Raw genomic sequence first — 25644 nt, 5'->3', positions numbered from 1 at the left:
TTGGTCACAGAGAGCAGTAGCCAAGACTCACAGCCCCCAGTGAGATTTCACGTGATCCTCACAATGAAAGGGGAGGCAACCTCCCCAAGGCCACACAGCCATTGAATGGCTGAGCCAGTGTTCAAACTCCACCTGATGCCAAAGTTCAGCAGTTAACCTATAAATGCTGCCTCCCCAGCAGAAACCAGCCGGACTTCACCCTCTGTCCCCCTGTGCTCCTCCGCGGGCAAGGTCAGCATCACTAGGCAGAGTCTGGACAACCCCCAAAGCCCACCACCCCCGTGGGAGTTTGGGAGCAGTTATTCCCAACACAGGCCCACAGATAAGGGCGCCCCCTCCAAAAGGAGAGGCAAAAGACCTTTCCTCCAACCTTCCTCCCACCTCTCAGAGGGAAACAGGCCTCCATCCTGGTCAAAAATGAGGTGCCAGTGATGAGGGAGCTTGGGGGCAAGCTGAGGGCAAAATACAGTCTGCCCCCCCACCCTGCTGCCCCCGGTGGAATATGTGTGATATTCCTCGGACACTCCTGGCTACCCAAGAACAAAGGAAAGGGGTTTAAGTGCTTGCCATGGTGATGTGGGAAACTAAGGCAAATGAAAAACTAAATTCCCTTACTGCCTGCAGCCCACTGACAGTTCCTTGAGATGGTAGAGTGACCTTCCTCTAGGAGCTCAGCTGTATGATGACACTATGCCAGGAGCGAAAGAGAATCTTAGCTTAACATTATCCCAACCCGAGGATCCTGTAAGACTAGTTCCTTTATCTCAACTGCCCCAAGATATATGCTGGCAATCATACTCCAAGCTTATGGCCCCCAGTATACATCTGAAGAGTCTCATGACTGAGGTTTTATTAAATGGCAATAAATGGTGTTTCCCTAGCAACTGCTAGCCCCTCAAGGTCCTGGAAACCTTACTTCCAGAATTCCTTACAGACATACTCTATCCGTGACCCCCTCCCAAACTGAGGGTATATAATGAGTTATCGATCACAACCCCAGTGCAGCTCTTTCTACCCATGGGTCCTGTCTCCACGCTTTAATAAAATCGCCTTTTTGCACCAAAGATGTCTTCAAGAATTCTCTCTTGGCCGTCGGCTCCGGATCCCACGAGCCCATCACCACAAAACTTCATCAGCAGGAAGAAACACACCAAAGGATCCAGTGTTCCTTCCTTGCTTTTCCCTTCACTCCTCACCCCCAATGGAAGGCTGGGGGGCCGAGCAGGGTCTTCCAGGGGCTTATCTGGGGGCTCCTGGTGCCATTCCTTCTGTGTTCCTGCTCCCAGAGGTATAACCAGGGAGGTGGGGCTCCCACACTGGGGAGAGAAAGGCCAGGGCCTAGGGTGAGCCCCACATGAGCCTTGACACTACGAACATGTCCATACAGCACCAGAGCTGGTATCCACACTGTAAAGTGGTGTCACAGGAGTGCCGTGAGGGTGAGCAGGAGGTCAGGGGCTAGGTATCCCAGGCATAAAGTCAGGCACAAGCTCCTCCTAGCAGAAGCAGCAGGGAGAGGAAGACACTAACACCAAACACAAACCCTGTTGTCCAAGGGCAGTCGGGACAACAGATGACAGAGCTTCTTGTTTGAGTGAAATCCCTGAGATGACGGTTTTCTCGTCTCATCAGGAAAAAGGCTTTCTTTCCTGGAGGCTGTGTTGGTGTCGAGACCCAGTGTGCCCCTTCCCCAGTGCCCTCACTGCCAGGCCCGGCCTGTCTGTCTGGCCTCTCCTGATGAGATATTCCCAGCAGGGCTCACAGAGAAGCAAGCCATCCCCTTGCAAAGAGGCAAGGCCTGGGGCGCCTGGGTGGCTCAGCTGGTTAAGTGTCTGACTCTTGATCTCGGCTCAGGTCACAATCTCCCAGATCTCCCCACTCGTGAGTTCAAGCCCCGCATCAGGCTCTGCGCCGACAGCATGGAGCCTGCTTGGGATTCTCTCTCTTGCTCTCTCTACCCCTCCCCCACTTCCATGCGCCGCCCCCCCCTCAAAATAAATAGATACACGTTTACAAAAAGGCACGTTGAAACAAGTTGTTAATCTGTGTCCTTTCCACCAGGGGTTGGCAAGAGCTGGTCAGAGACTCAAACCTTTTATTCAGAAACACCACCCTCCAAGAACACTGAGGAAGCCTGACAGAGCAAACATTTAATAAGTTATAAGATACAATTTACAGTTGGCTTTTGATTCCAGTTTTGCTTCCACGTCCCAGTTTCCAAAACCTGTGGCCCTTTCACATTAGGCTTCAGGCTCCTCCGGTTTCTAACAGGGGGGGCTATTGCCCCCAGCTGCTACATCCTGGTGACTGTCCCCCACCTCGCTCCCTGTCCCACCCATGGAGGCACTCATGACAACAGCGGCCACTTCCTTAGGACAAAATCAACAAAGTCTGCCTGCCCAGACCACACCACCCATCCGGGCCCTGAAGTCAGGCAGTGTTCCCCAAACGCTTTAAGTTTATTCCAAAACCAGCTCAGATCTGCAGGAAGGGGTGCAAAATGCCTTACACCCCATTTTTGGAGCTTTGCACCTGCACAATGCTGTCTAAACAAACTTGGATGTGATCTGGGCCAAATGAATACAAAGCCACCGAGAGCTGCGTAGCTGTCCTATTTCTGCCCAATGGTGAAAGACCACCGAGGAGCCACCACCGCCCTGCCCGCCTCCCCCGCAAAGGTCAGCAGGAGTTTCATTCTTTCCTTCTATAATTATTTTCCAGAAGTGATCCCAGGGTTGACTGGAGGTGGGTGGGGAGTGACGTGTCCTGTGACAGGCCTCTGTGTCTGAGGGCGCTGACACAGTGACCCACCTGTGGTCACTTCCAACGTGTTGGCAAGACTCATCAGACTGACAAATAGCTGGAGTGTGTGGTTAAGCCACTGCAGAGTTTCCTTGGACCCAGCGACTTTAGTGGCCTTTAAAGACAAAAGCAAAAACGTGACTGCCAAGATGGGCACGTGTTACAACTTTGCAGGAAAATAAACACTCAGCAGAATGGGAGGAGAGGCACGAGGAAGCATTGAGGCCAGCGCACTCGCTGCCCTTGGCCAAGTGTGGAAAGGCCACGGATGGGCGTGGGGGTGGAGGTGAAGAGTGCTGAAACGATGGCATCTGCCTAAGAGCCTTGTATGTAACACAGGCACTGGGAGAGATGAAGCTGGTTTTAAGTCTTCTTTTCTAAATGACAGCCTACCGGTAGGTCGCCTCTTTCCCCTCGTCCCTCCCCGTCAGTCTCGTTTCATCTTGTGTCACAAACTGGCAAGCCAATTTCATTTTCCAGAAACGTCAGTCTTGCGGGTGATCTGCGCCCCCAAGAGGTCCGATTTGAACCGAGTGTACATGGAAATCTTCTCAGCCCATTGAATGAGTTTGCATTTCTTAAGAGTCCCCAACACGTCCCTAAGGAGTCAAGTCTAGGACTTATTTCTGAAGGCACTTTTTTCAGGATGGGGGTTCAGACCCACAAACAGGCTGGAGGAAACTTTGTATAAAACAAGTTACAAACAAGCAACAAAAGCAACCACCAGAACTCCTCCCAGGATTTGATGAGAACTGTTTTAAGGCACTGTGACGTGGAAGGGGCTGCCGGGGATGTGTTCCTCTCCCCACTTCACGGCCAGAACATAATCCCCCTTCTCCTTGACAACGTATGTGACATTGTATTGTTGGTTGCCCACATGCTTCATGGAGACCTCTTCGCAGGGGGTGGTTGGTCCATGGACACCAATCAGCAGCATGTTGGAACCTGGGAGGCAGCAAAAGGTGGTTACTCTGTCAGGATGCATCACAGAAGGCAGAGGAAGGGGAGGGGATATGGGAGCCAAAGGAAAGTTACCAGTGGCAATTATGAGCATAAACTCATACAGCACAATGGCCTGGGTTCAAATCCTGCCCAGCTGGGTGACTTCCTAGCTGGGTGACCTTGGATGTGGAACTTTACCTCTCTCTGCCTTAGCTTGCCCATCTGTAAACAGATGCTAGCACCTACCCCATGGGCTTGTTGTGAGGTTTACAGTAGTTAGATGTGAAGCCCTTAGCTTGTAGCAAGGGCTACAGAAGTGATGGCTACTCTGATCTCATTTATTCTCATAAAAAACTTAAGGAAGGTGACTTTATTACTCCCATTTTAAATAATAAGAAACTGACTTTTAGAAAGAGACTTCTAAACTTTTCCGGGATCACATGGCTAAATTTGGGGAAGGAAGGAAGGAAGGAAGGAGAGAGGGAGGAAGGAAGGGAAGGAGGGAGAGAGGGAACAAGGAAGGGAAGGAGGGAGAGAGGGAGAGAGGAAGGAAGGAAGGGAGGGAGAGAGGGGGGAAGGAAGGAAGGGAGGGAGGGAGGGAATGAAGGAAGAAGGGAGGGAGGAAGGAAGGAAGGAAGGGAGGGAGGGAGGGAGGGATGAAGGAAGGAAGGGAGGGGAAGGGAGGAAGGAAGGAAGGAAGGGAGGGAGAGAGGGAGGAAGGAAGGGAGGGTGGGAGAGAGGGAGGAAGGGAGGGTGGGAGAGAGGAAGGAAGGGAGGGAGGGAGAGAGGGAGGAAGGAAGAAGGGAGGGAGGGAGGGAGAGAGGGATGAAGGAAGAGAGGGAGGGAGAGAGGGAGGAAGGAAGGAAGGAAGGGAGGGAAAGAGGGAGGAAGGGAGGGAGGAGGAAGGGAGGGAGGAAGGAAGGGAGAGAGGGAGGAAGGAAGGAAGAAGGGAGGGAGGGAGAGAGGGAGGAAGAAGGGAGGAAGGAAGGGAGAGAAGGAGGAGGGAAGGGAGGGAGGGAAAGAGGGAGGAAGGGAGGGAGGAGGAAGGGAGGGAGAGAGGGAGGAGGGAAGGGACGGAGGAAAGAGGGAGGAAGGGAGGGAGGAGGAAGGGAGGGAGAAGGGAGGAGGAAGGGAGGGAGGGAGAGAGGGAGGAAGGAAGAAGGGAGGGAGGGAGAGAGGGAGGAAGGGAGGGAAGAAGGAAGGAAGAAGGGAGGGAGGGAGAGAGGGAGGAAGGGAGGGAAGAAGGAAGGAAGAAGGGAGGGAGGGAGGAGGGAGGAAGGGAGGGAAGAAGGAAGGAAGAAGGGAGGGAGGGAAGGAGAGAGGGAGGAGGAAGGGAGGAGGGAGGAGGGAGTAGTAGAGCCAAGTTTCCAGCCCAGATGTGCTAGAAGCCAGAACCCAGGCAACTAATCACTGACACCCAAATAAATACCCAAGTTCAAACTGCAGTCAAAGCAATTATCGGCACAGAAGGAGCCAGATTATTGATTCAGTTTGCCCATCTGTAATGGGGATAATGCCACCCTTCCTGTCTATCTTGAGAGCATCTGAAAGAATCAAGAGGCAACAGAGAGGAAAATCACTTAAAAATACTAAGTGCAGGACAATTGGGTGATGAACAAGGTTACTTCCAAGTGGCTGGGTGGCAGGGGTAGGTGGGCACTGCGGGGAAGACCCAAGTCAGCACAGGGTGCCCGGCCTGCCTCCACCCCGACCCTTGAGCGGGACCGGGCTACCTACCGGCTTTGCTGCAGTCCACCAAGAAGGAGCTCTTCTGGCCCACAAAGGCCTTCGAGAGCCCTGCCCCCTTGGAGGTCACCTTGCTGGCGTCCGAGGAGGCCTTGGGGATGGCGCTATAGCAGGTCTCTGTGGATGACCTGGTCACCGACTCCACCAGAATAGATGAGGTCTCGTTGGCTGAGCCAGGGCTGACCAGACGCTGGCCTAGGACGTGGCAGGGAGGGAGGGAGAAGTGAACGGCCAGAGCAAGTGGGTCCTCTCAGCTGGAAGAGGTGAGCACCCCAGGCAGAAGCCCCAGGAAAGTCCACGCACCCCAACAGCTGGATCCAAAAGCCACCACGTCCTCATCTCACCCCAACACCTGAATCTAAACATCACCATTTCCCCATCTCACACCCACAATGTCTTCCAAACCCCAGAAATTCCTCCCACGCAGCCTCCAGCCACCCGGCAGGATTCACTTCTTTCCATTTATATAAAACACTCTATGTATAAGCAATGTGAAAGCAACGTTACCCGCTGGGGAGAACATATAACAAAATACCAAAAATGGTTCTCTCTGCATGTGAGAGGATGATTTTTCTATCCGAATCTTCTAATTTTTCTGCAGTGAATCTATACTACTCCTATAACAGTGAACCAAGTAGAGACACGCAGAAGGGATTTACCACAATATTTACGGTGATTACCTTGGGCCCTGGGCTGTAGGGTGGTTTTGACTCGTATTTTTTCTAGTGTTCTGAAGGACCACATTTTTATAAACTTAATAAAACCTTTGATTATTTTAAAGATAAAGGTTAGATGAGGCGCCTAGGTGGCTCAGTCGGTTAAGCATCCAACTTCGGCTCAGGTCATGATCTCATGGCTCGTGAGCTCAAACCCCATGTCGGGCTCTGTGCTGACGGCTCAGAGCCTGGAGCCTGCTTCAAATTCTGTGTCTCCCTCTCTCTGCCCCTCCCACGTTCACGCCCTCTCTCTCTCAAAAATAAAGAAACATTAAAAAAAAATTTTTTTTAAATAAATAAAAGTAAAAGAAATAAAGGAATTTTTCAGGTCTCGAAGATTTCAAATATGTAAATATTTCTTTTCTGTCAAAAACAGAAAATATGATTTTTCAACTTCTACACTCCTACTCTGCCAACTTATTTTGTAGCAGGCTGACGCCAGTACCTACCCCCACGGGCTTCTAAAGGTGTTTACCCCCCTGAACGTGTCCTACCATTTCTTTATATTCAAGAGTCAAAGTTAGATTCAACGTATCTAAAATTACCCAAAGTTTCTAGTATCAAGTAACTCTGTTGACAATCTGACAAGACAAGTTCCACAGAGAAAAAGAATAACTTCAAAGCTGTTTGCTTGTTACCTGTCACCTTGGCCTTGAAAGGACTGCCCACAATGTGGTTGGGCCCGCCATATTTGACACCAATCAGGTAGTTTCCAGGAGCCATGGGGGTGTACATGACTTTGTACCCTTCTGGGGTTTCCTGGCAATCCATTTTAACCTTGGAGGGTCCTTCAATGGTGACAGATAATGTCCCTGGCCCTGCTCGGGTGGTGTTGATGAAAAATTCAGACTGGATACCTGGGGGAAAGGAAAAGGGAATGTCTTACTGATGGTTTGGAGGGATGAGGGGGTGTGGTGTGCAGAGCTTTCCCAGGGGCAGAGAAGCAGTGGTGGGGACACACATAGGTTCCCTCACGGGGGTGGGGGGGGAGGGGGGGCGAGTGGCAGGGAAACCCCTGGTACTAGCTCTGAGCTCCTGACACGGAGGGCCTCAGGCCCTGGGGGCGGTAACTCCCTTTCCAAGGCGGAGGCAAGAGTGTGGCTGATAGCAAGAGTGTGGCTGACAGCAAGAGTGTGGCTGACATTTCGCCCACCAGCACCAACAGCCAGGACACCCTGTTCTCTCCTCTGGGCACGAGCAGTGGCTGAGAGAAAGAAGCCCAAGCCATCCTTGTGGGTCTGAAGCACTGTTTCAGCTGCCAGGGCCCAGCCCTGCCTCCAGTGGGTGGGGGATGCGTGGGCCCCTCTGACCTTTCCTCTCTCCTCTGCGTGGACTGGAGAAGCTGAGCAGGCCCAGCATCTCCTTCTTTCCCGGCAGGATCCTTGCCCCAGGCTCCATGCTGAAGACCGGGGCAGCTGCTAGGATCTGCCGGCCCCCCACTTTGCCACGAACACCAGCAACAAGAACAGGGCCAAAACCAGCAGCTCCCGCTAACTGAGCTACACCTGCACCACTCAGGCTCCAGATCTCATACTAAGCATCATGTTAGGTGCCCAGTGATTCCTGTTTGACAAATGACAGGGACTCAGGGAGGTTCAGGCACTTGCCAGTCAGCGCTACAAACCAGCCTGTGTGGCTCTGGAGCCTCTTGACTGGCTGGGGGACCTCCTGCACAGACATCCTGCCTTGTGAAGAAAGAAGAGCTGAGCCGACCAGTGACCATGCTGGCATTCCTGCCTGAGCCCAATGCCCTGCAAAAGTCCCCACTCCAGCAGGCCCTTTGCAGTCCAGAGAGGGGAGGAGGTGGTGGGTGAGGGCTGCCTGCTACAGCGCCCTCTATGGGCCATCCCTGGTATAGCATCCTTGTGCCGGGCAGTGCTTTTTCCAGAGCCCTAGATGCCACCCCAGCTGGGAACTATTTTGGTTTAATTATAGCTCCTAAGCCAGAGAAAGAATTATTGTTCTGGCTATCAATAAAACAAAGGCGCTGCTATCATGCAACCCCCAAACACACAAACCCCGCTGCTTCTGGAAGCTCCTGAGGCTCCTGTCCCAGGCGCAACCCCCCCGCCCCCAACTATCTGAACCTTATTTCTGAACTGTAGAGCCAAGAAGCCTCTCATGCAGCAGCTGCAGAGCGAGGCTGTGCGGGGAAGGAAGGGGTGTTGATCAACAAGGGGACGGCATTTCCAGGAAGTAGCTGCAAGGCAATGATAAGGAAAGATATTTTTGAAGTAAAGATGAAAAGACCCGGCTGTAGTGAAGCCCCACCGATTTTAACAAGTTGCTCGGTTCCTGAGAAAGATCCGTGAATCCTGGCTGTGAGGGCTCGGAAAGACAGGGGAGCTGAAGTGGGAAAAGGCAACTAAGGAATCGCAGGGCAAGAGCTACCTGGAACAACCTATCGGGCAGGCTCCTTCATTAATCCCATTTTACAGGAAGGAAGTGGAGATTCGGTGAGGTCAAATCTCTTGTGCCAAGTCACACGGCTGGGGAATTGCAGGGCTGGGATGTAAACACAAGATCTGCCCAGCCCGGACCTAAGGCACTTGCCTGAGAGAAGTCAGGAGAAAGAAAATCCACATGCAGGAGTCCCTCTGTCCACTGCCTCCAGCTAGAACCAATACGTACCCCAAACGTCTCGGGCATAGCAATCCTCCCCCCCCAACCCCGCAGATGCACGGCTGAGTTCTTGTGAGTTCAGTGCATGTTTACTGCAGCGCTACTCCATCGTGAAGGTGGGCGAGGGGTCCGGGGAGGGAAGGGGGCTCTTCCGATCCCCCTTGCGCACCCTGGGGATGCTGGAGCCTTTCAGGCTGCTCTCCCAATCCGAGTGTCTAGAACTCCCTGGTCTAACTCTTGACCTCTCAACTCCTCTGCAACAGAAAGTCCCACCCCAAATTCATCACATTCCCCTGCTCCAAAACCTGCAGAATGGGCCATTTCAAGCTCACGCCAAGAGATACAGCAAGCCTACCCATAAAAACACAGAGAGTTTGCTTTTTTCTGAAGGTCAGGATGCCAGGCCCTCTAGCAGCCAAGCATAGATACCTTTTCATTCCAGGCACACTACAGCTGTGTAATCTTGGGATGGATATTTGGGAAAAGGCTTGGGAGCAGGAGGGCTAGAAAAACAAGACGCCCTCCCCTTGACAAGAGCAATATTTACACAGGGTTCAAAACAGGCCTGCTCTGTACCTCTCCCTCCTGGCTGGGAGTTTCCCTGCAAGACGGGCCCCTTCTCTCAGTGGCATCCAGCGCTTGCAAAGCACAGCCTGAAACCCAAGCTCCCGAGAAGGCATGCGAACAGCCAAGAGGAAGCAGGAGAGGCCTGAGCGCAGCAGGTGTGACCCAGCAGGAGGGTGAGGTGGCTGCTGGCAGCTGCAGGAGACCTCAGTGGCTGCTGTGGGACCTGGACCAAGGCATGCCTGGTTCCGAAGGCCAGGAGGACCCCACATGGTCTTTAATGGTGTGTGGTTTGCTGGGGACCAAACGCCTGCACTACTGCCCGGGAACTGTTCCAGGGCAGCTGGGAGAACAGGGGTCCTGGTTTAGGATACCCCACAAATTGGGGCACAGGTGCAGTCACTGCCTCTGGGCGAGCCAGCCACTGAGAGAGGCAGCAAAGCACCAGGGTTAAGGGCATAGGCTTTGAGTCATGGACCTGGACTGATTCCTAGTCCTGTGCTCTTTCAGCTAAGTAAGCTTAGGGAGTGACTCAACGTTTCTGAGCCTCACTTTCCTCATCTGTAAAATGGAATGGCCTAGGGTGAAGTGTTACCATGCCTCCTATAAGGGGCAAGCTGCTGGTCCAGAGTCCAGTGTGGAGGCAGACTGGATGGGCCTGGGGAGTCCAGAAGCACTTACACCACCCCTGTGGGTGGTTCTGCCGAGGCTACTGCTTTGACCAGAGTTCTGGGGTGGCATGCCAGCCCGTCAGTCACTCCTGCACCTGGGCAGGGCCCCTCGGCCACTTAAGACACTGGCTCCCTAGGGCTGGATGCCAGGTAACTACAGCCACTCATCCCATCGCCCAGTGGGAGGCAGGTCTGGTCTAACCCCCTCACGGCATCGGGGGAGACTTGATCAAAATGCATACACATGAGGGACTAGAGCCTGGGACTGGGCTGCCTTCCAAAGGCCCAAAGTAATACCCAGTGCAGGAGTGCCTGGGTGGCTCTAGTCGGTTAAGCGTCCAACTTCGGCTCAGGTCATGATCTCATGATTTTTTAATTCAAACACTGCATCAGGCTCTCTGCTGTCAGCACAGAGCCCGCTCCAAATCCTCTGTCCCCACCTCTGTCTGCCCCTCCCCTGTTCACGTACTCTCTCTCAAAAATAAAAACATGAAAAAAAAAAAGTAACACCCAGTGCAAACTGTGTCCCAGTGAGTCTGTGTCTACGGACATGTCCTGCAGAGAAGTGTGACTGGATAAGTTCCCCATGCTGGCACTCCATACCAGTGACCCATCCAATGCCCACCTGTAGGTTCATGGTATAAACACTAACTGCAACCATTATAAGGCGGGTAGATCTGTGTTTTGACACAGAAAGTTCTTTAAGATGTCAAGCGAGGGACACCCGGGTGGCTCAGTCAGTTAAGCATCCGATTTCAGCTCAGGTCATGATCTCACTGTACATGAGTTCGAGCCCCGCATCAGGCCCTGTGCTGACAGCTCGGAGCCTGGAGCCTGCTTCAGATTCTGTGTCTCCCTCTCTCTCTGCCCCTCCCCCACTTGCACTCTGTCTCTCTCAAAGATAAATAAACATTAAAAAACAAAAGATGTCAGGCGAAAAAAGTTGTACAATATGTGCAACAAGATTGTTTCTGTAAAATAGAAGCAAAACGATATGCTACCTTCTTAACAAATGAACCAGCTAAGCAACCAAGCGACCAAGCATGAGGACGTCAGAAGGTCCTCCCCGGAACTGCCAGTGGTGTTTCCTTTTGTTCTATATGGAGGGAGGAAGAAGCAAGGAGACGGAGCCAGTCTCGTTTCTATATGTCTTAGCTGCCTGTCTCTTCCACAGTCAAACGTGTTCCGTCCATGGCAAAGACTAAAAACAAATTGTAACAAGCCCAAAGAGCTCTAGAGCTCTGCCACCATCTTTTCTCCTTCTCTGTTAGGACCGGAAATTCAAAGGAGGAGGCTATGACAGGTCCTACTGTCGATACAAGGTTGTTTCTGGGAGCCCAGGGACTGTGTGATGGAACCAATGGTAGGAGACCTCCCAGGAGGCCCATTACACGCACTGAGTTCGGTGCAGGCAAAGAAACCCTCAAAAGGAAAAGATGGGGTGCTGCAATCCATCATGATCAGTGTCCCGGCCCTGAAGTCAAGGCACGAGGCCAAGGAAGACAGGCAAAGCATAGCAAACAGTAACGAGGTTGATAACACGGTCATCAAGGCCTTGCTCTGGACTTATTGTGGGCCAAACCACACGTCCCAAAACAACCCTGGAGAGCAAGGGCCCCAAGTGCACATTACTGCAGCTTCCCTGAGGAGAGTGTGGAGAAGGCTTCCCGAAGCTTGATGAGCACCCGCTGGCTCAGTCAGAGACGAGAGGCAGAGGTAGTGTGTTACCTGTGGTGCCCCCCTCGAGCCCCGCGCCATAGGCGGACACCAGGGCAGGGTTCCCCGCCTGTCCAGGCTCCCCGACGCGCACTTTGAAGGGGCTTCCAACCACGTGGCTCCCGTTGAACTTGACATCGATCGTGTGGATGCCATTCTCGTGGGGGATGAAGCGAACGGCATACTTATCTAGGAGAGCGAACAAAGCACAGGGTAAAGCCGAGGACGCAGACACTACCACGCGAGCTGAGGACGATGGAGGGAAGGCCAGCCTGAGATGGTGAATTTTAAACCATAAGACAACAGCTCTACTGGTAGCCTGGCACCCAGTATGTTGCATTTCAAAACCAGATGGGGGCCTATTTCTGCGTCCCTTGTCAACGCTTTGGGAAATGCATCCAAATCTCCAATTCTAGGCTTCATCCTCTCTGGTGTCTGTCTCAGGAGATTGCTTTACGAAAAGCTCACTTCTCACAGAGTTGCTCTACTTGGCCGCTTGAAGGGGAAAAAAGTTGGTTCCAACCGGCATTAATGCTTCTGAATTAAGCTCTAAGCTAGCAGGTGCCCCCCGCCAGGGCAACAGCCAGGTTTTTCACTGTGTGTTTGGGTCACGGCATGTGGCAAAATAATCTGTCAACTGAAATGGACACAGAGAATATCCATCCGCCGTGCACCGCCTGAACACCCCTTCCTCCATGAAGCCCTCCCACCTGGGAGGCAGACCTGTTCTCCCCCCAACTCTCCAGATGTCTACCTTCACTATACATGTGGCAGGGCACACAGCAAATGCCCAATAAAGGCAGTGATCACAGGGTTCCTCCTCAAGCTTCGGGGCCCACATTCACTGTCACTTCCTCCTGAGAAGCCCTCTGGGCCTCACCAACAGAAACTATTTTTCTCTCCTGCCCTGATCATTTTTGCCATTTGGTTCTTGGTTCTCCTGTGGCATTGGTGACCACCTGGGGTCCTCTCCAGGGCACTGCAGGCTTCTGGCCAGGTCCCCAGTCCACTCTGAGCCCCTCTTCGAGGGCAGGCATCATGCCTTACTGTCTTGCCAAGTCTCTCACACTTAATACATGTTCCCTGGCAAAACGGCTAGTTAACATTGATTATGTCAGAGAATTCTGTACATCAAGGGAGCAGGCAGGAAAATCTTATGCTATTAAGCATACTAGAGACGCAGATTCTTTGAAATTTAAATTTAGGGATGAACCTCAATGCACTTTTCCCTCGGAGTAAAGTGAGATCAAATGGTACTTACTCATGTCATAAGGTCAATAACGTAAAAAAATCTGTAAGATTTTGTTAAAATATGAGAAAAAAATCACAATTGAATGTAATGTGAAAGGAATCTGAAAAACAACCGAAAATAAAGCAGTATTTGTTTAGAAAAAAGAAATGGAAGGCTAGATCCCAAAGCATCTCCTTGTCCCTGGCAAATGTTTATACCCTGATTTGTAAACAACGCCTGGCAACAACAACAGAAGGGAATCTGAAGGCTGGCTGGCCTCCGTGAGGCTCATTAGTCCTCTGCTGGGGAGCACGTTTGTAGAACTGTGCCTTGGGGAGGTGCAGATGCCGGGACCTGCACGCCCTGCCTCTGGCTTACCTGGCTCGAGCTCAGACACATGACACTCCTCCACGGCTCCTGACGGGCTGTGCACCTTTGCATCAATCTTGCCTTTCGCCCCATTCAACCTTATAGCAAAGGAGGCTGGCTGGTTAACTTTTAATCCCGATTCCTGAGAATTTAATACATTAAACAGGTTACGGCCTTTGGTGTTTGGCCTTTGGTGGCATACACTGACCCGACCCGGGACTCCAGGGGACAGTTCTCATGCAAATAGGCCCAGAAGGTTTATCCTTATAACATGTGACGACAGAAGAGCAGGTGGCTTGTTGCACGCTTCTGGTTTTAAATAGAAGACAGTAGAGACACTCAGTGGGGTGGTCTAGCGCCTTGATTCGTGCTGGAAGAAACAGTTACTTGATTCGGAGACTCAGTCATCCGGTTAACAAAACTATATAGTTTCTGCATCCCAAACAAGACCTGGACAACCAGAAAACCCAGTGTCTTCCAGGTCAAAAAGGAAGTCCCATCCCCCCCGCCCTACCTTTTTAAAGTTTATTTATTTTCACAGAGAGAGAGAGAGCTCACGAGCGAGCCTGTGAACATGCGCACACAAGTGGGGGAGGGGCAGAGAAAGAGGGAGAGAGAAAGAATCCCAAGTAGGCCCCACACTACCCACGCAGAGCCTTAACTCATGAAAGGTGAGATCATGACCTGAGCCAAAATAGACACTTAAGTGATGCCCCAAGGGTCCCCTTTTAAGAGGAGCCTGGCAGCTGACAAAACCATGTAGTCACCAACATGAACAAAGTTTTATATCATTGCTCTTTTTTATCTCAAGGGTAGGAATGGAGACAACGTTTAACAAACTTGTAAAGGACTATATATGGTTAAGAATCAGCAGGACCTAGGTGACTACCACTTCCTGGCTATGTAAGTTGTTTAACCTTTGAGTCTTGGTTTCCTCATCTGTAAAATGGGCACAATAACCAAATATATACCAGAGAGCTACTGTGAGGATGAAATAAAGTTATGCATTTGAAGCACTCAGCACAGGGCCCGACCTGTACACAGAAAGACTAAAAAATCGTTGAATATTAATAAGCATTTAGAAGTTGTCTGTACCCCGCTGAAAACACAATAGGGAAAAGGATAGCTTTCACTCTTCACTGGGTAAGTTTCACCCTCCACGCTCTGGGAGGAAGGGATTAGAGATCTAGATGATTAAGATACAGATACATATTTTTAAAGTAGGCTCCACACCCAGTGCAGAGCCCCGTGTGGGGCTTGAACTCACTACCCTGAGATCAAGACCTGAGCTGAGATCAAGAGTCGGATGCTCAACTGACTGAGCCACCCAGGTGTCCCATATGCCTAAGATATTTTAAGATTGGCCAGTCCTGAACTGCAAAATTTTACAAGTTAGCAGTTTTGATATAAACTTGATTGGACAGCCACTCCTCACTGTGTGGTTGAAGAACTTGGGGGGGTCTTGTTAAAATACAGATTCTGATCCAGTAGGTCTGGGGGTCTGAGGACAGCCTGAGAGTCTAGGATTCTTTTTTTTTTTTTTTTTTTTTTTTTTTTTTTTTTTTTTTGAGAGAGAGAGAGAGAAAGAGAACAAGAGGCAGGGAGGAGCAAAGAGAGAGGGAGAGAGAGAATCCCATGCAGGCTTCTCGCTTTTAGCACAGAGCCCAACTTGGGACTTGAGCTCATGAACCATGAGATCGTGACCTGAGCAGAAATCAAGAGTTGGACACTTAACTGACTGAGTTACCCAGGTACCCCCAGGGCAGTTTTCAAAACTTAGACTGCTGAATGGTACCATTTGTCTTTCCTTTTTTCATAAATGTCTTTTTTTTTTTAAGTTTATTTATTTTGAGAGAGCGAGAGAGGAAGAGAGAGGATCCCAAGTAGGTTCCTTGCTATTAGCACAGAGCCCACTGCAGGGCTTGAACTCACAAACTGAGATCATGACCTGAGCTGAAATCAAGAGTCAGACACTTGATGGACTGAGCCACCCAGGCACCTTGAGATTCTAGGATTTTAATAAATCTCCCAAGCGAGGGGCGTCTGGGTGGCTCAGTCGGTTGAGCGTCCGACTTTGGCTCAGGTCATGATCTCACGGTTTGTGGGTTTGAGCCCCGCATCGGGGTTTGAGCCCCGCATCGGGCTTTGTGCTGACAGCTCAGAGCCTGGAGTCTGCTTCGGATTCTGTGTCTCCTTCTCTCTCTGCCCCTCCCCTGCTCTCGCTCTGTCTCTCTGTGTCTCTCTCTCTCCCTCTCAAAAGTAAGTAAATATTAAAAAAAAAAAAATTAAAAATAAACCAACAAATAAATAAATAAATAAATTTCCAGGCAATACCGAGGCTGCTGACCCGGGACCACATCTCTGTAACGAGGCACTGAAATTGCACTGCCTAATTTGGTAGTCACTAGCCACATGTGACTATATATTTTTACATTTAAATCAGTTAAATTAAATAAAGTTAAAGATTTGGTTCCTCAGTTACACTAGCAACACTTCAAGTGCTCAATAGCCACATGTGGCCAGTGGCTACCACATTGCACAGGGGAGATGTGAGACATTTCCATTGTTGTAGAACATCCTATTACACTGTGCTGTGCCAGAGCTTACAGACTGGGGAGCGAGGACTGCACCCAAAATTAAGGAATCTTTGATCACCAGATTGCCCCCAGCCCATCAACCCTTCCTCCACAAAATGTCAGCCGACTCCAATTTTCTAAAAAGTCTTAAAAGCAGGAGAAAACAATACATGCCTCTCTTTTCCTAACCAGCACCAGATGTGGGCCTGCAGGCCTCGAGCAAATCTCTGATAAATAATATACGTATCACTCAGCACCAAGTGACCCAGGAAAAACAGGACAAGCTGACACTCGTCCCTTCTACCGTAGCAGCTGGTTACAAACGCCTGACGGATACACAGCCTGCTGCACACTTACTCAAATATTTATGACCTAATTGTGTTGAGAGGACTCTACAGAAAAGTTTTCTGGAGAAGATTTCTCCAAACCAGGTTTTTGGAAACAGAACCATATACATTACCTGAATCCATTTGCCGCTAAATCCTCAAGAGAGAGATAAACACCTCAGAAGATCTGAAAGAAATCTTCGAGATGCATGAGGGCGGTTCTTTGCCCTCAACAAATGCTGGGTTTATCTCCCTCCATAGGTTTTAGTTAAGTCGGCCACAAAAGGAACTTCTGTTAAGAAGCCTTTAAATGAAACACAAGAAAAACATCTACACCACAGTGACCAGCTAGCACCCTTGGTATGCTCCAGATGAGGCCTCTTCAATCTGTGGACTGTGATTTTTGTTTGGGGGTCAGTCTGGGTTCCCTGATATTTCGAACAACTAGCAATTCCAATTCTCCTCAGGGTAAGGTCAGAATCTGAAATGTAAACCAAATGCACGGAACTAGATCCGATGACATCACCAACCTGAGATACAGGACTGGGTTTTCATTCAGTATTTTTAAGAACCGGGGGTAGCTGAAAGCTAGTTGGAAAGCCCCTTAACCAAAAATCAGATTTTGGGATTGCGGTGTTATTCCTCAACCAAATTGCTTACTCCTGATGCAGACACCTAGTTATTTTTCAAAGACCCAAAGGCATCTCTAGTGGTTCTTAGTTTGGTTGCCGGCTCTAATGCAACCTTGAATTCAAGAGCCTGTTTAAGACAGTAATCACATGCCACCGTGCCAGGGTGGGGATTAAGGAGGCCACCGTTAAAACCACAGGTTCTGGATCCACAGAGACCTCACTCTGCCTCATATTAGCTGGCTCCTGGTAGCCATAACCAATCTATACCTTGGTTTTTCCATCTTTAAAATGGGGTCAAGAGAAACCTACTGACTAGGCTGTTGCAAGGATTTAACAAGGTAATACTGATGAAGTTCTTACACAGTGCCTTGCACACTTATAAATAAATCACCATAGTAAAATCAATCACAATTGACTTACTTGACAAAAAGGAAGCCAAAAATAGTAGGCAAAACATCAATGGACTGTTAGTCTTGTGTTTATTCTGTTTGAAAGCCCTCCTTATCGCTTAACCAATTATTAACAGGCCTCCTTTGTTTCTCTTGAATAACTATTTAAAAAACAAACTTGTTCTCAAACGCTGAGGTGTTCGTTGACTGTGGCTCTGTGTTCACTTGCCCCAACTGTCTCCTGTCCTCAGTGTGGGGGCGGGGGCTGACTCTGCCATGGGAAATCTCCCCTATAAGTTGGCAGCATGTGTGGTCAAACCGGGATGGGCCCTTGACTGAGGGGATTGAAGCGGCCTCCGGAGTCCAGGGCTTCACTGGTCGGCCTGTGGCCAATGAGATGGATGCTTCCTTGCGTCTCACCTGAAGGCTCAGAACAGTGAGGCGGCGGGCGTCGTCGGACGGCGCGATGACTGGCACCAGGTAGGGACTTTCAGGGATGTGCTCATCATTGAACTTGATGGATACCTCGTAGTTACCTGTGGGGACAGGACAGTCCCATCATTTCAGAGATTCTGCGAAGGTGGTTCCAGAGCAGTCTCTTGCTTCTTTGCTAGGACTGAAATGTCTTCCAAGAGATCCAACCCCCCCTCCGTGGCCATGGCTGGTGGGTTGAGGGCAGGTCACCTGGCTGAAGCTGAGCCAATAGGATTCTCTTAGTTGGGCAAGGGCAGAGATTCTTAACCTGGGTCCACAGGCCCTCTCGAATGGCCTGTGTATACAGCTCAGGAGACCCATGAAACTTGAATGGGGAAACAAAAATTTTATCTTTATTTTCACTAACTTCGAGCTAAAATGTAGCATTTCCTTTCTTTAGAAATGTCAAAAAGAAACCACGGCACATTAGAAGCACTTGTGACTTTGTCACCAACAAAGATCACAGACATTTTTCATCACTTTACAGTTTTACATACAACTTGACATGTCATTTATACTTACCACTATTTTGAAATTGCGGTAGCTAACAGACCATCACCAAATCCTACGATTTAATGTATTAATGAAGATAACCATCTGTTGCTGTGTGACACATTTCTTGAAGATTTTGATAACTACATTTTAGTATAATTGATTTCCTTTATAATCCAATGTATTTTATTCTATATGTTTTAAAACATTATCCTGAGAACAGTCCCCATAGGTTTTATGCCCAGAGGGATCCATGGCACACAAAAGGCCAAGAGCTGCCGCTCAAGGGAGCTCAGATGCTGAGGCCACTCTTTCAGAGAAGCCACAACAGCTAGTGGCCAAGGATGGGTGGAGAAGGCTGGTCCGTGGAAAGAATGACATGGTTGAATGAAAGCCGGAGGCAGAGAGGTCAACAGAGAAGGACAAGAGAACAAGAATTCCTGCCCCTTGGAGGTCTGACATGATTTCTAGGAGATGCTCCCATGCACCCATACAGACAAATTCCTCTTTTCATTGAGCTAGCTTGACAGGCTTCTGCTCCTTACAATCTAACCATCCCCCTACAAGGAAAACGTCCTCAGCTGGTCCTTGGTTACATACCAGGCTCCTGGGCAATGTAAGACACACCGCACGATCCATTTTTATGGTCATCGAACGTAATCTCGGCCTTACTGGGGCCCTCAACGGCAATGGACAAGCCCCCAGCGCCTGCTTCCCGGGTCCAGATGCTGAACTCAGCTGAGATAAGAAACACCTGGTTAGTGACTGAGCCCCAGATAGGCCCTCTTGCTCAAACAATGCTGGGTTACATTTGCTGCCTTTTTCTTTAACCCCAAGCAGGGCCCTAAGGGAAGGAATCACTGATGTTTCCCAAGCACCACCCATGAAAACATTAAGTTCATAAGAAACGAGACATCTTTGAACACACCAACTAAGGCAGAAAAAGATGAGAATGTTCCGTTTTTGTCCCTGTAGATCTTCCCGCCAGCAACCACCACTACAATAGGTTTTGTAGAATTCTAGTGTGTTCCACGGAATGTTAGTGTTGAAGGATGCTCTACAAAGAGCTTCGTCAGTCTGCTCCTCACTCCAACGCCCACACACTCAGTCATGATATAGGCTCCGAGGAGTGCCCCCGTGAGAAACTTGTTTAGCTTTGGGTCAGCGAGCCATTCCCAAACATGTTTAGCCACAGAAGGCTTGTTTAAAAAAAATTTTTTTTTAATGTTTATTTATTTTTGAGAGAGAGAGACAGACAGAGCGTGAGTGGGGGAGGAGCAGAGAGAGAGAGACACAGAGTCCAAAGCAGGGTCCAGGCTCTGAGCTGTCAGCACAGAGCCTGACGTGGGGCTCGAACCCACGAACTGTGAGATCATGACCTGAGCCGAAGTCGGATGCTTAACCAACTGAGCCACCCAGGCGCCCCTACAGAAGCCTTGTTTTAAAGAATGCCCCTTAACAACCACCATCGGAATCACATACACTGAGTCTTTCTCTGGAATAGGGTGAAGGGTGTGGGGTGCTGACACCATCAGGCCCCTTGTCTTCTACCCAAGTAAAAAGCCTGCCCGAATGCTCACCTGGGACACCTGCTTCTCCTCTCTCCAGGCCGGGGCCTCCCGCACGGACCTTGTGGGCGCCCCCCTCGCCGAGTGGCCCCACCGTGAACTGGAAAGGGCTGCCGGTCACATGCTGGCCGCGGTACTTGACGCTGACTGTGTGAACACCCATCTCCTGGGGCACAAACCGGACGCAGTGCGAGTTCTTCCCCATGGACACAATCTCTGCCTCGGTCACGCGGCCAGAGGGGCTGGTGACATGGGCCGACATGTCACTGCTGTCAATTTCTGAAAGGGGGCAGGAGTTTGGGGAGGTAGAGAGAGCAGGGTTAGGGTGAGGGACCAACATAGAGCAGGACATGCAGGACAGGCAGCAGAGGTTGGCAAGGCGGGTGCAGCCCAGGGGTGTGGGATGCTCAGGCTTTTTCCCATTCAGCCGGGGTACCTACCCTCCAGTCTCCCTCAAATCCTGGGAGGCTGTGGCCAGCATGGAGGCAGTAGGGCCCCTCTGGCCACCCAGTGCAGAGAACATTCTAGGGACAGTGACACTTTCTGCCCCACCAAGTACTTTTACAGTCTTCCTGGCTGGAGCTAATTCCACATGGCAGTTTCAAACCAGAGTCTGGGGCTGACAGTTACAGCATGTAAATAAAAACTACAATAGCTCAGATGTTTCTAAGCCAAATGTGGTATGTGGCCATCTAGCATGCTTATAGAGGCTCTTCTCCATAGGTGGGTAAGGGTAGAAAACTCCAGACACATCACCCCGTACTTTCAAGAAGCTTTGGCATTTCTTTTAGGCAACAAGACAAAAATGCATTTAGAGAAAAAAGGTGAACACCTGTTGGTCACAACGGCAAAGGGAAACCATGCGTGAGCAAAGCTTTGAGCAAATCAAATACCAGAGGCCGTGCTTTCAGAAAGTGACGTCTCAGGTCACCAACATTGGGAAGCAGACCACGTCTGCTACACCTGACACGTGCTCATGCCATGCCAGTGACTGTGCCTGCACTGACGTGGTGGAGACAGGTACACCGCATGCTAGGTGACCAAGTAATGCCATCACCTAGAGCCACATGAAGCGCGCTCGCCAGCCCTACACGATCTGGGCTGAGCAGCCATGACTTTGAGCCCTGAGGACAGAGAAAGGAAGGGGGGTTGAGGAGAGGGTCACCCCACATGGCCTGGGTCTGAAAGACATCTGGAAGTTGATGAGCTGTCCTCTGACAACAGGGGACCATTTAGATAATGAGAGGAAGAGTGAGTCTCATCCAGAGTCATCTGGTACCAAGTAGCTGATCACAGCAAATAGGAACTGAGCCAGAGAGTCTTTAGATAGAGTAATCGACCACACTAGTTCCTCAGGAAACAAAGGGAACAAGCAGCTGATTTGCACAACGAGAAATGTAAAGCAAATGAAAACACAGTCCATGTCCCTAGTGACCCAAGAAATGAAGCTGGAAACTGGACCCCTTATTTTCCATCAGAATGATCAAAGTGGGAAGCAAACACTGTGCCCAGTGCTGGTGGGGGAATGGATAAACGGGTACTGATCCTTTTTCTGGAGGGCAGTCTGCCAAGGTGTAGCCGTTTTTGGAACACATCAGACCAGTAGTCCCACGCTGGGACATCCATCCGACATGAAGGTAGCCTGAGCACACGGTGGAGAACGTTCGTTCCAGAGCGCCGATTGTTGGAACCCAGGGATGGAAAAGAGTGTACTTGGAATAGGACTATACGATGAAGGATGGTGCATCTGGACATGAAATGGAATCTCATGTACTCACTAAAAATATGGAAGTATCTTTTTTGACGTGGACTATGGTGTGTAACAAGGACACAAGTGTGATCTGAAACTGACCCCATGTGTTCATGAGGCTGGAGGCAATCAGGGTTCAGCTCCGGGCCTCAGATGTGAACCTCAACCTCCCCATTCCCCCGGTTGTTGGGGGATGAGGTGACACTTACTTTCCTCGTTTTTGAACATGTGAACTTTTCGTGATCACAAGGCATTAGCTCTTTCTAATAAGTGATTCTGTGTGGACACTGCACCAATGAGGCTTTCCCCATATTCTCATGTGACGACTGTGCCTCTGCCCAGGAAGAACCTGCCACCCGCCAATGACTGCTCAGAAGGCAAGGTAAGTAGACATGGGACAAGTTCAGAAAAAGGGGAAATGCAATGTAGGAGAAACGGCCCCCTCTCCAGATCACACCATGAGCTTCAGGAGTCTTCATGAAGACTCTACAGATATTCCGTGCCACAGGATCTGTCCAACAATATAGTGTGTGCCAGCCTCTGGGCAGAGGACCCTCAGAATCTGCACTCACAGTGACGTCTCTTTATAGAAGGAACCCCAGGCCACATTCAGACAGACTGAAGTGTCTGTTTACACAGTTCACGGCCAAAGGGCTGAATGTGGCCCACCCACCCAGTCTCCACTCTCATTTTAGGGATGGAAGGGAAGAACTAACTTTGGGAGGATGCCATAAGGCTGACACTTCTGAAATACTTCCAAGTATTGGCATCAGCAGGGTCAATTTCTCTCACTGACCTGACTCTATTCGACAGAGAGTAAATTCAAATCTAAAAGCTTATTTATCTTCCCCCCATGTGACACAGTAAAGCTATTTTCATTCAGAAGAGCAAAAAGGTGGCAGGTAAGCAGATTTTTTTTCTCAGGTGGGGCTCTGTGAAAACAGTATTAAAAATATAAATAAATACAATACTTACTTAAAAGCAGTCACCCATAGAGGACTTAGTATGTTCTAGGTCACACCCGGACGTGGTTTCTAGTGGCGCCTACCGCCCTGACCCCTAAACAACTCATACTCACCTGGGATTTTCAGGTTCAGGTCACAGATGCTTCCGACAGTGGCAACAGACGGGGCCCGACTGGTACGAGTGATGCTCTCCTTGACTCTTCCCTCTCCGCTGATCTTCACGGTAAACGGGCTCCCTGCAAGAACCAAGAAGACCCTTGTGAGCAGCCCAGATAGGCTGAGGCACAGCATTTACAGAAAACCTAGGTGTCGGACGGGGAGGGCAGAGGGGACCAGACTCACCAGGCACGTGCTCATCAGCAAACTTGGTGGAGACGATGTAAACCCCAGGCACAGTGGGGAAGTAGGAGACCTTGCAGGTGCCATCTTCCAGGTCCTCTGTCTGGATGTCCACTTTGCTGGGGCCTTCCACAGCCAAGGATATGCCACCATAACCTGCAACACCGTGGCCCAGAGCTGATGGGACTGCAACTCACTGGGGGTGGGGGGGCTCCATGCATGCAGCAAGGACATCAGGCTCTGGAAATGCGAACCGCTATTTCCAGATATCAGAAAGACAGAGGAGCAGGTTAAAAGCTCTGAGAAATCCTGTAGTAAAAAACCCTGCTGAGCGTGGCTTTGACCATAGAACTCTTTTCTCAATGATATCCATTTAATTTTTTAATTTTTTTTAGAGAGAGAGAGTGAGCAAGCAAGGGAGAGGGGTGGGTAGCGAGGAGAGTTGAAGCAAGAGAGAGAGAGAGAACTTAAACAGGCTCCATGTTCAGAGCCTGACATGGGGGCTCGAGCCCATGACCCTGGGATCATGACCTGAGCTGAAACTAAGCGTCTGACGCTCAACTGGCTCAGCCACCTGCAGCCTCTCAAGGGTATCTATTAATATCCCACAGAGCACCTGTCCCACAGAAGCCACTGGGAAAGCCACTCTGGCCACACGCCTCCAAGAATGGCATGTATTAATCACCGGCTGTAGGCCTGACCATTTGAATTTTTAAACTGCTCCCAAGGTGCCTCAGATGTCCAGCCAGGGAACCATTAAGACAGCAGATCTGAAGGTTAACAACCTGAAGAATCAACAAGGAGCATCAACTCACCAGGACCAGAAAGTCTCTAGCCTCTTCCGTGGGACTGTGACTTTGTCTAGAAGTCACCAATGTGACCATCACTCAAGAAGGCAGAAAATGAAGATACTGTCATGTGGCATAGTTTGGAGAGGGCCAACCAAATTCAAACCATTTTAAAGAGGGAACAGGAAGAGATTCCATATTTCCACGAAAGCATCCCTCAGCTGACACAATCTTGGCCAGCTGGACCAACCTCCTTTGCTTGGGCTGAGTCGAGGAGACCCTGAAATAGCTGCAGAGAATGGCAGGAGTACACATAGTGACAAAGATCTGTGAACTGTTTTGACTCTGGATTCAAATGCCAGAAGCAGATGGGCTGTTAACTCTTAGAAGCCTGTTTCTTCATCTAGAAAATGCATATAATTCCCACTTCACTGAGGCTCATGGGACTTAAATGATAACGCACATACAAGGACCTACATACAGTTAGAGAGATGCTAAGAAAGAAAAGGAAGATGGTAGGATGGAAAAACGAAAAGAAGCAAAAAGATCATTCCCGTGAGCTCTGGGCCTTTTCCTGGGAGCATCCCCACATACCCGCATCCCTTGTGTCCACGATGAATTCAGACATTTCGAAAGTCCGGCCCTCTGACAGTCCACGGCCATAGACTTTGGCTCTGCGTGCGTCACCGATCTCAGACTGGACCACCATGATGGACACGGGGCTGTTGGCCACGTGGCTGCCGTTCTTCTTGATGCTGACCAGGTGTTCACCCACCTCCCGGGGGATGAAGGAGATGCCTGTACCAGAGCAAAGCTTTGGGTTTGTAAGGTGGGAGAACAGGATGAAGGAGAGGAGGGGAGAGGGAGACACACTCACAAGAAGGGAAGCAGGACTTCCCTCCTGACTCGCCAGCATCCAAGAGCGTGGTCGACATCGCCATGCAGAATCACACTCAGACTGTTATCACGTGTGACCCAGAAGGTTTATCACCTCATAGTCTAATGTGCTACCAATTGCCCAGGACCGGACTGGGGGAATGCCCATCTCCCACCCAGCTCCAGCCAGGAAGGTGGCCTGGGCTCACCAATGTGGTTGTTGGGCAGCCTCTTCAGGAGACAGGGCTCGTCACGGCCAGATGGGGCCTTAATGCTGGCCGTCAGGGTGCTGAGGTCGGTCTCGCTGATGTCAAGCAGGAAGTCGGCAGCAGAGCCCAGCTTTACCTGAGAGCACCGTCTGCTGTCATCTGGGAAACAGCCCCCCCAAATGTGGCTCTTGTTACATGTGGGTCTCCCCAGCTCTCTGGAGCCCTCATTCCACATGCCATTTACAGATGATCAGGTGAGAATTAATTACCCAAAGATAATTGAAAAGACCTGTCTTGAACAATAAGCAGACCTAACCAACAACAATGAATGATTGCTAATCATGTCTAGTTAAAGGGAACTGGCAGGCACTGGAAATTTGAGTCTTCTCAGACCACTTTTTAAAGGAGTCTTTGCCAGTGGGAGGCACCTGTCACCTGTCTGCCATTGTCTCGGGCATTCTTCAGGTGAGCACTCATCATCTTCTACACAAGACTGCTGACTGCTTAATAGGTCTAAACAACTTAGGGATAAGAACCTCATTTTTCCTATCTCCTTTTTAAATGTTTTTTAAAATATTTTTTTTTATGTTTGTTATATTTATTTTTGAGAGAGAGACAGAGAGAGAGAGAGAGAGAGAGAGAGAGCAGGGGAAGGGCAGAGAGAGAGGGAGACACAGAATCTGAAGCAGGTTCCAGGATCCGAGCTGTCAGCCCAGAGCCCAACGCAGGGCTCGAACCCACAAACCGTGAGATCATGACCTGAGCCGAAGTCGGAAGCTTAACTGACTGAGCCACCCAGGTGCCCCCCCATATCTCCTTTTTAACCCACTGATAGCGTGATATGAACACAGCCAGCACAACAGACATTAGGAGTGTGGGCT

At 50.1% G+C, this 25644-nt stretch overlaps 1 protein-coding gene across 4 annotated transcripts in view; it reads right to left on the bottom strand.

Moving 5' to 3' along the window:
* Positions 1-2038: 2038 nt before the first annotated feature.
* Positions 2039-25644, bottom strand: part of FLNB (filamin B) — a 143250-nt gene continuing 119644 nt past the window's right edge. For all 4 annotated transcript variants that reach the window (XM_030307090.2, XM_030307088.1, XM_030307089.1 and 1 more), the window contains 12 exons: positions 24764-24922; positions 24273-24476; positions 22894-23046; positions 22665-22787; positions 19849-20115; positions 18869-19006; positions 17723-17838; positions 13389-13521; positions 11792-11968; positions 6845-7063; positions 5482-5685; positions 2039-3747 (listed from right to left, as the gene is read on the bottom strand). In XM_030307090.2, coding sequence (XP_030162950.1) covers positions 3560-3747; positions 5482-5685; positions 6845-7063; positions 11792-11968; positions 13389-13521; positions 17723-17838; positions 18869-19006; positions 19849-20115; positions 22665-22787; positions 22894-23046; positions 24273-24476; positions 24764-24922 — 2081 coding nt within the window. In that variant the 3' untranslated portion in view covers positions 2039-3559. The remainder of the gene's footprint in view (positions 3748-5481; positions 5686-6844; positions 7064-11791; positions 11969-13388; positions 13522-17722; positions 17839-18868; positions 19007-19848; positions 20116-22664; positions 22788-22893; positions 23047-24272; positions 24477-24763; positions 24923-25644) is intronic.

Source organism: Lynx canadensis, chromosome A2 (genome assembly GCF_007474595.2).
Source record: "Lynx canadensis isolate LIC74 chromosome A2, mLynCan4.pri.v2, whole genome shotgun sequence".
Classification (NCBI taxonomy): Eukaryota; Metazoa; Chordata; class Mammalia; order Carnivora; family Felidae; genus Lynx; species Lynx canadensis.
This window is presented reverse-complemented; position numbering and strand designations above follow the sequence as displayed.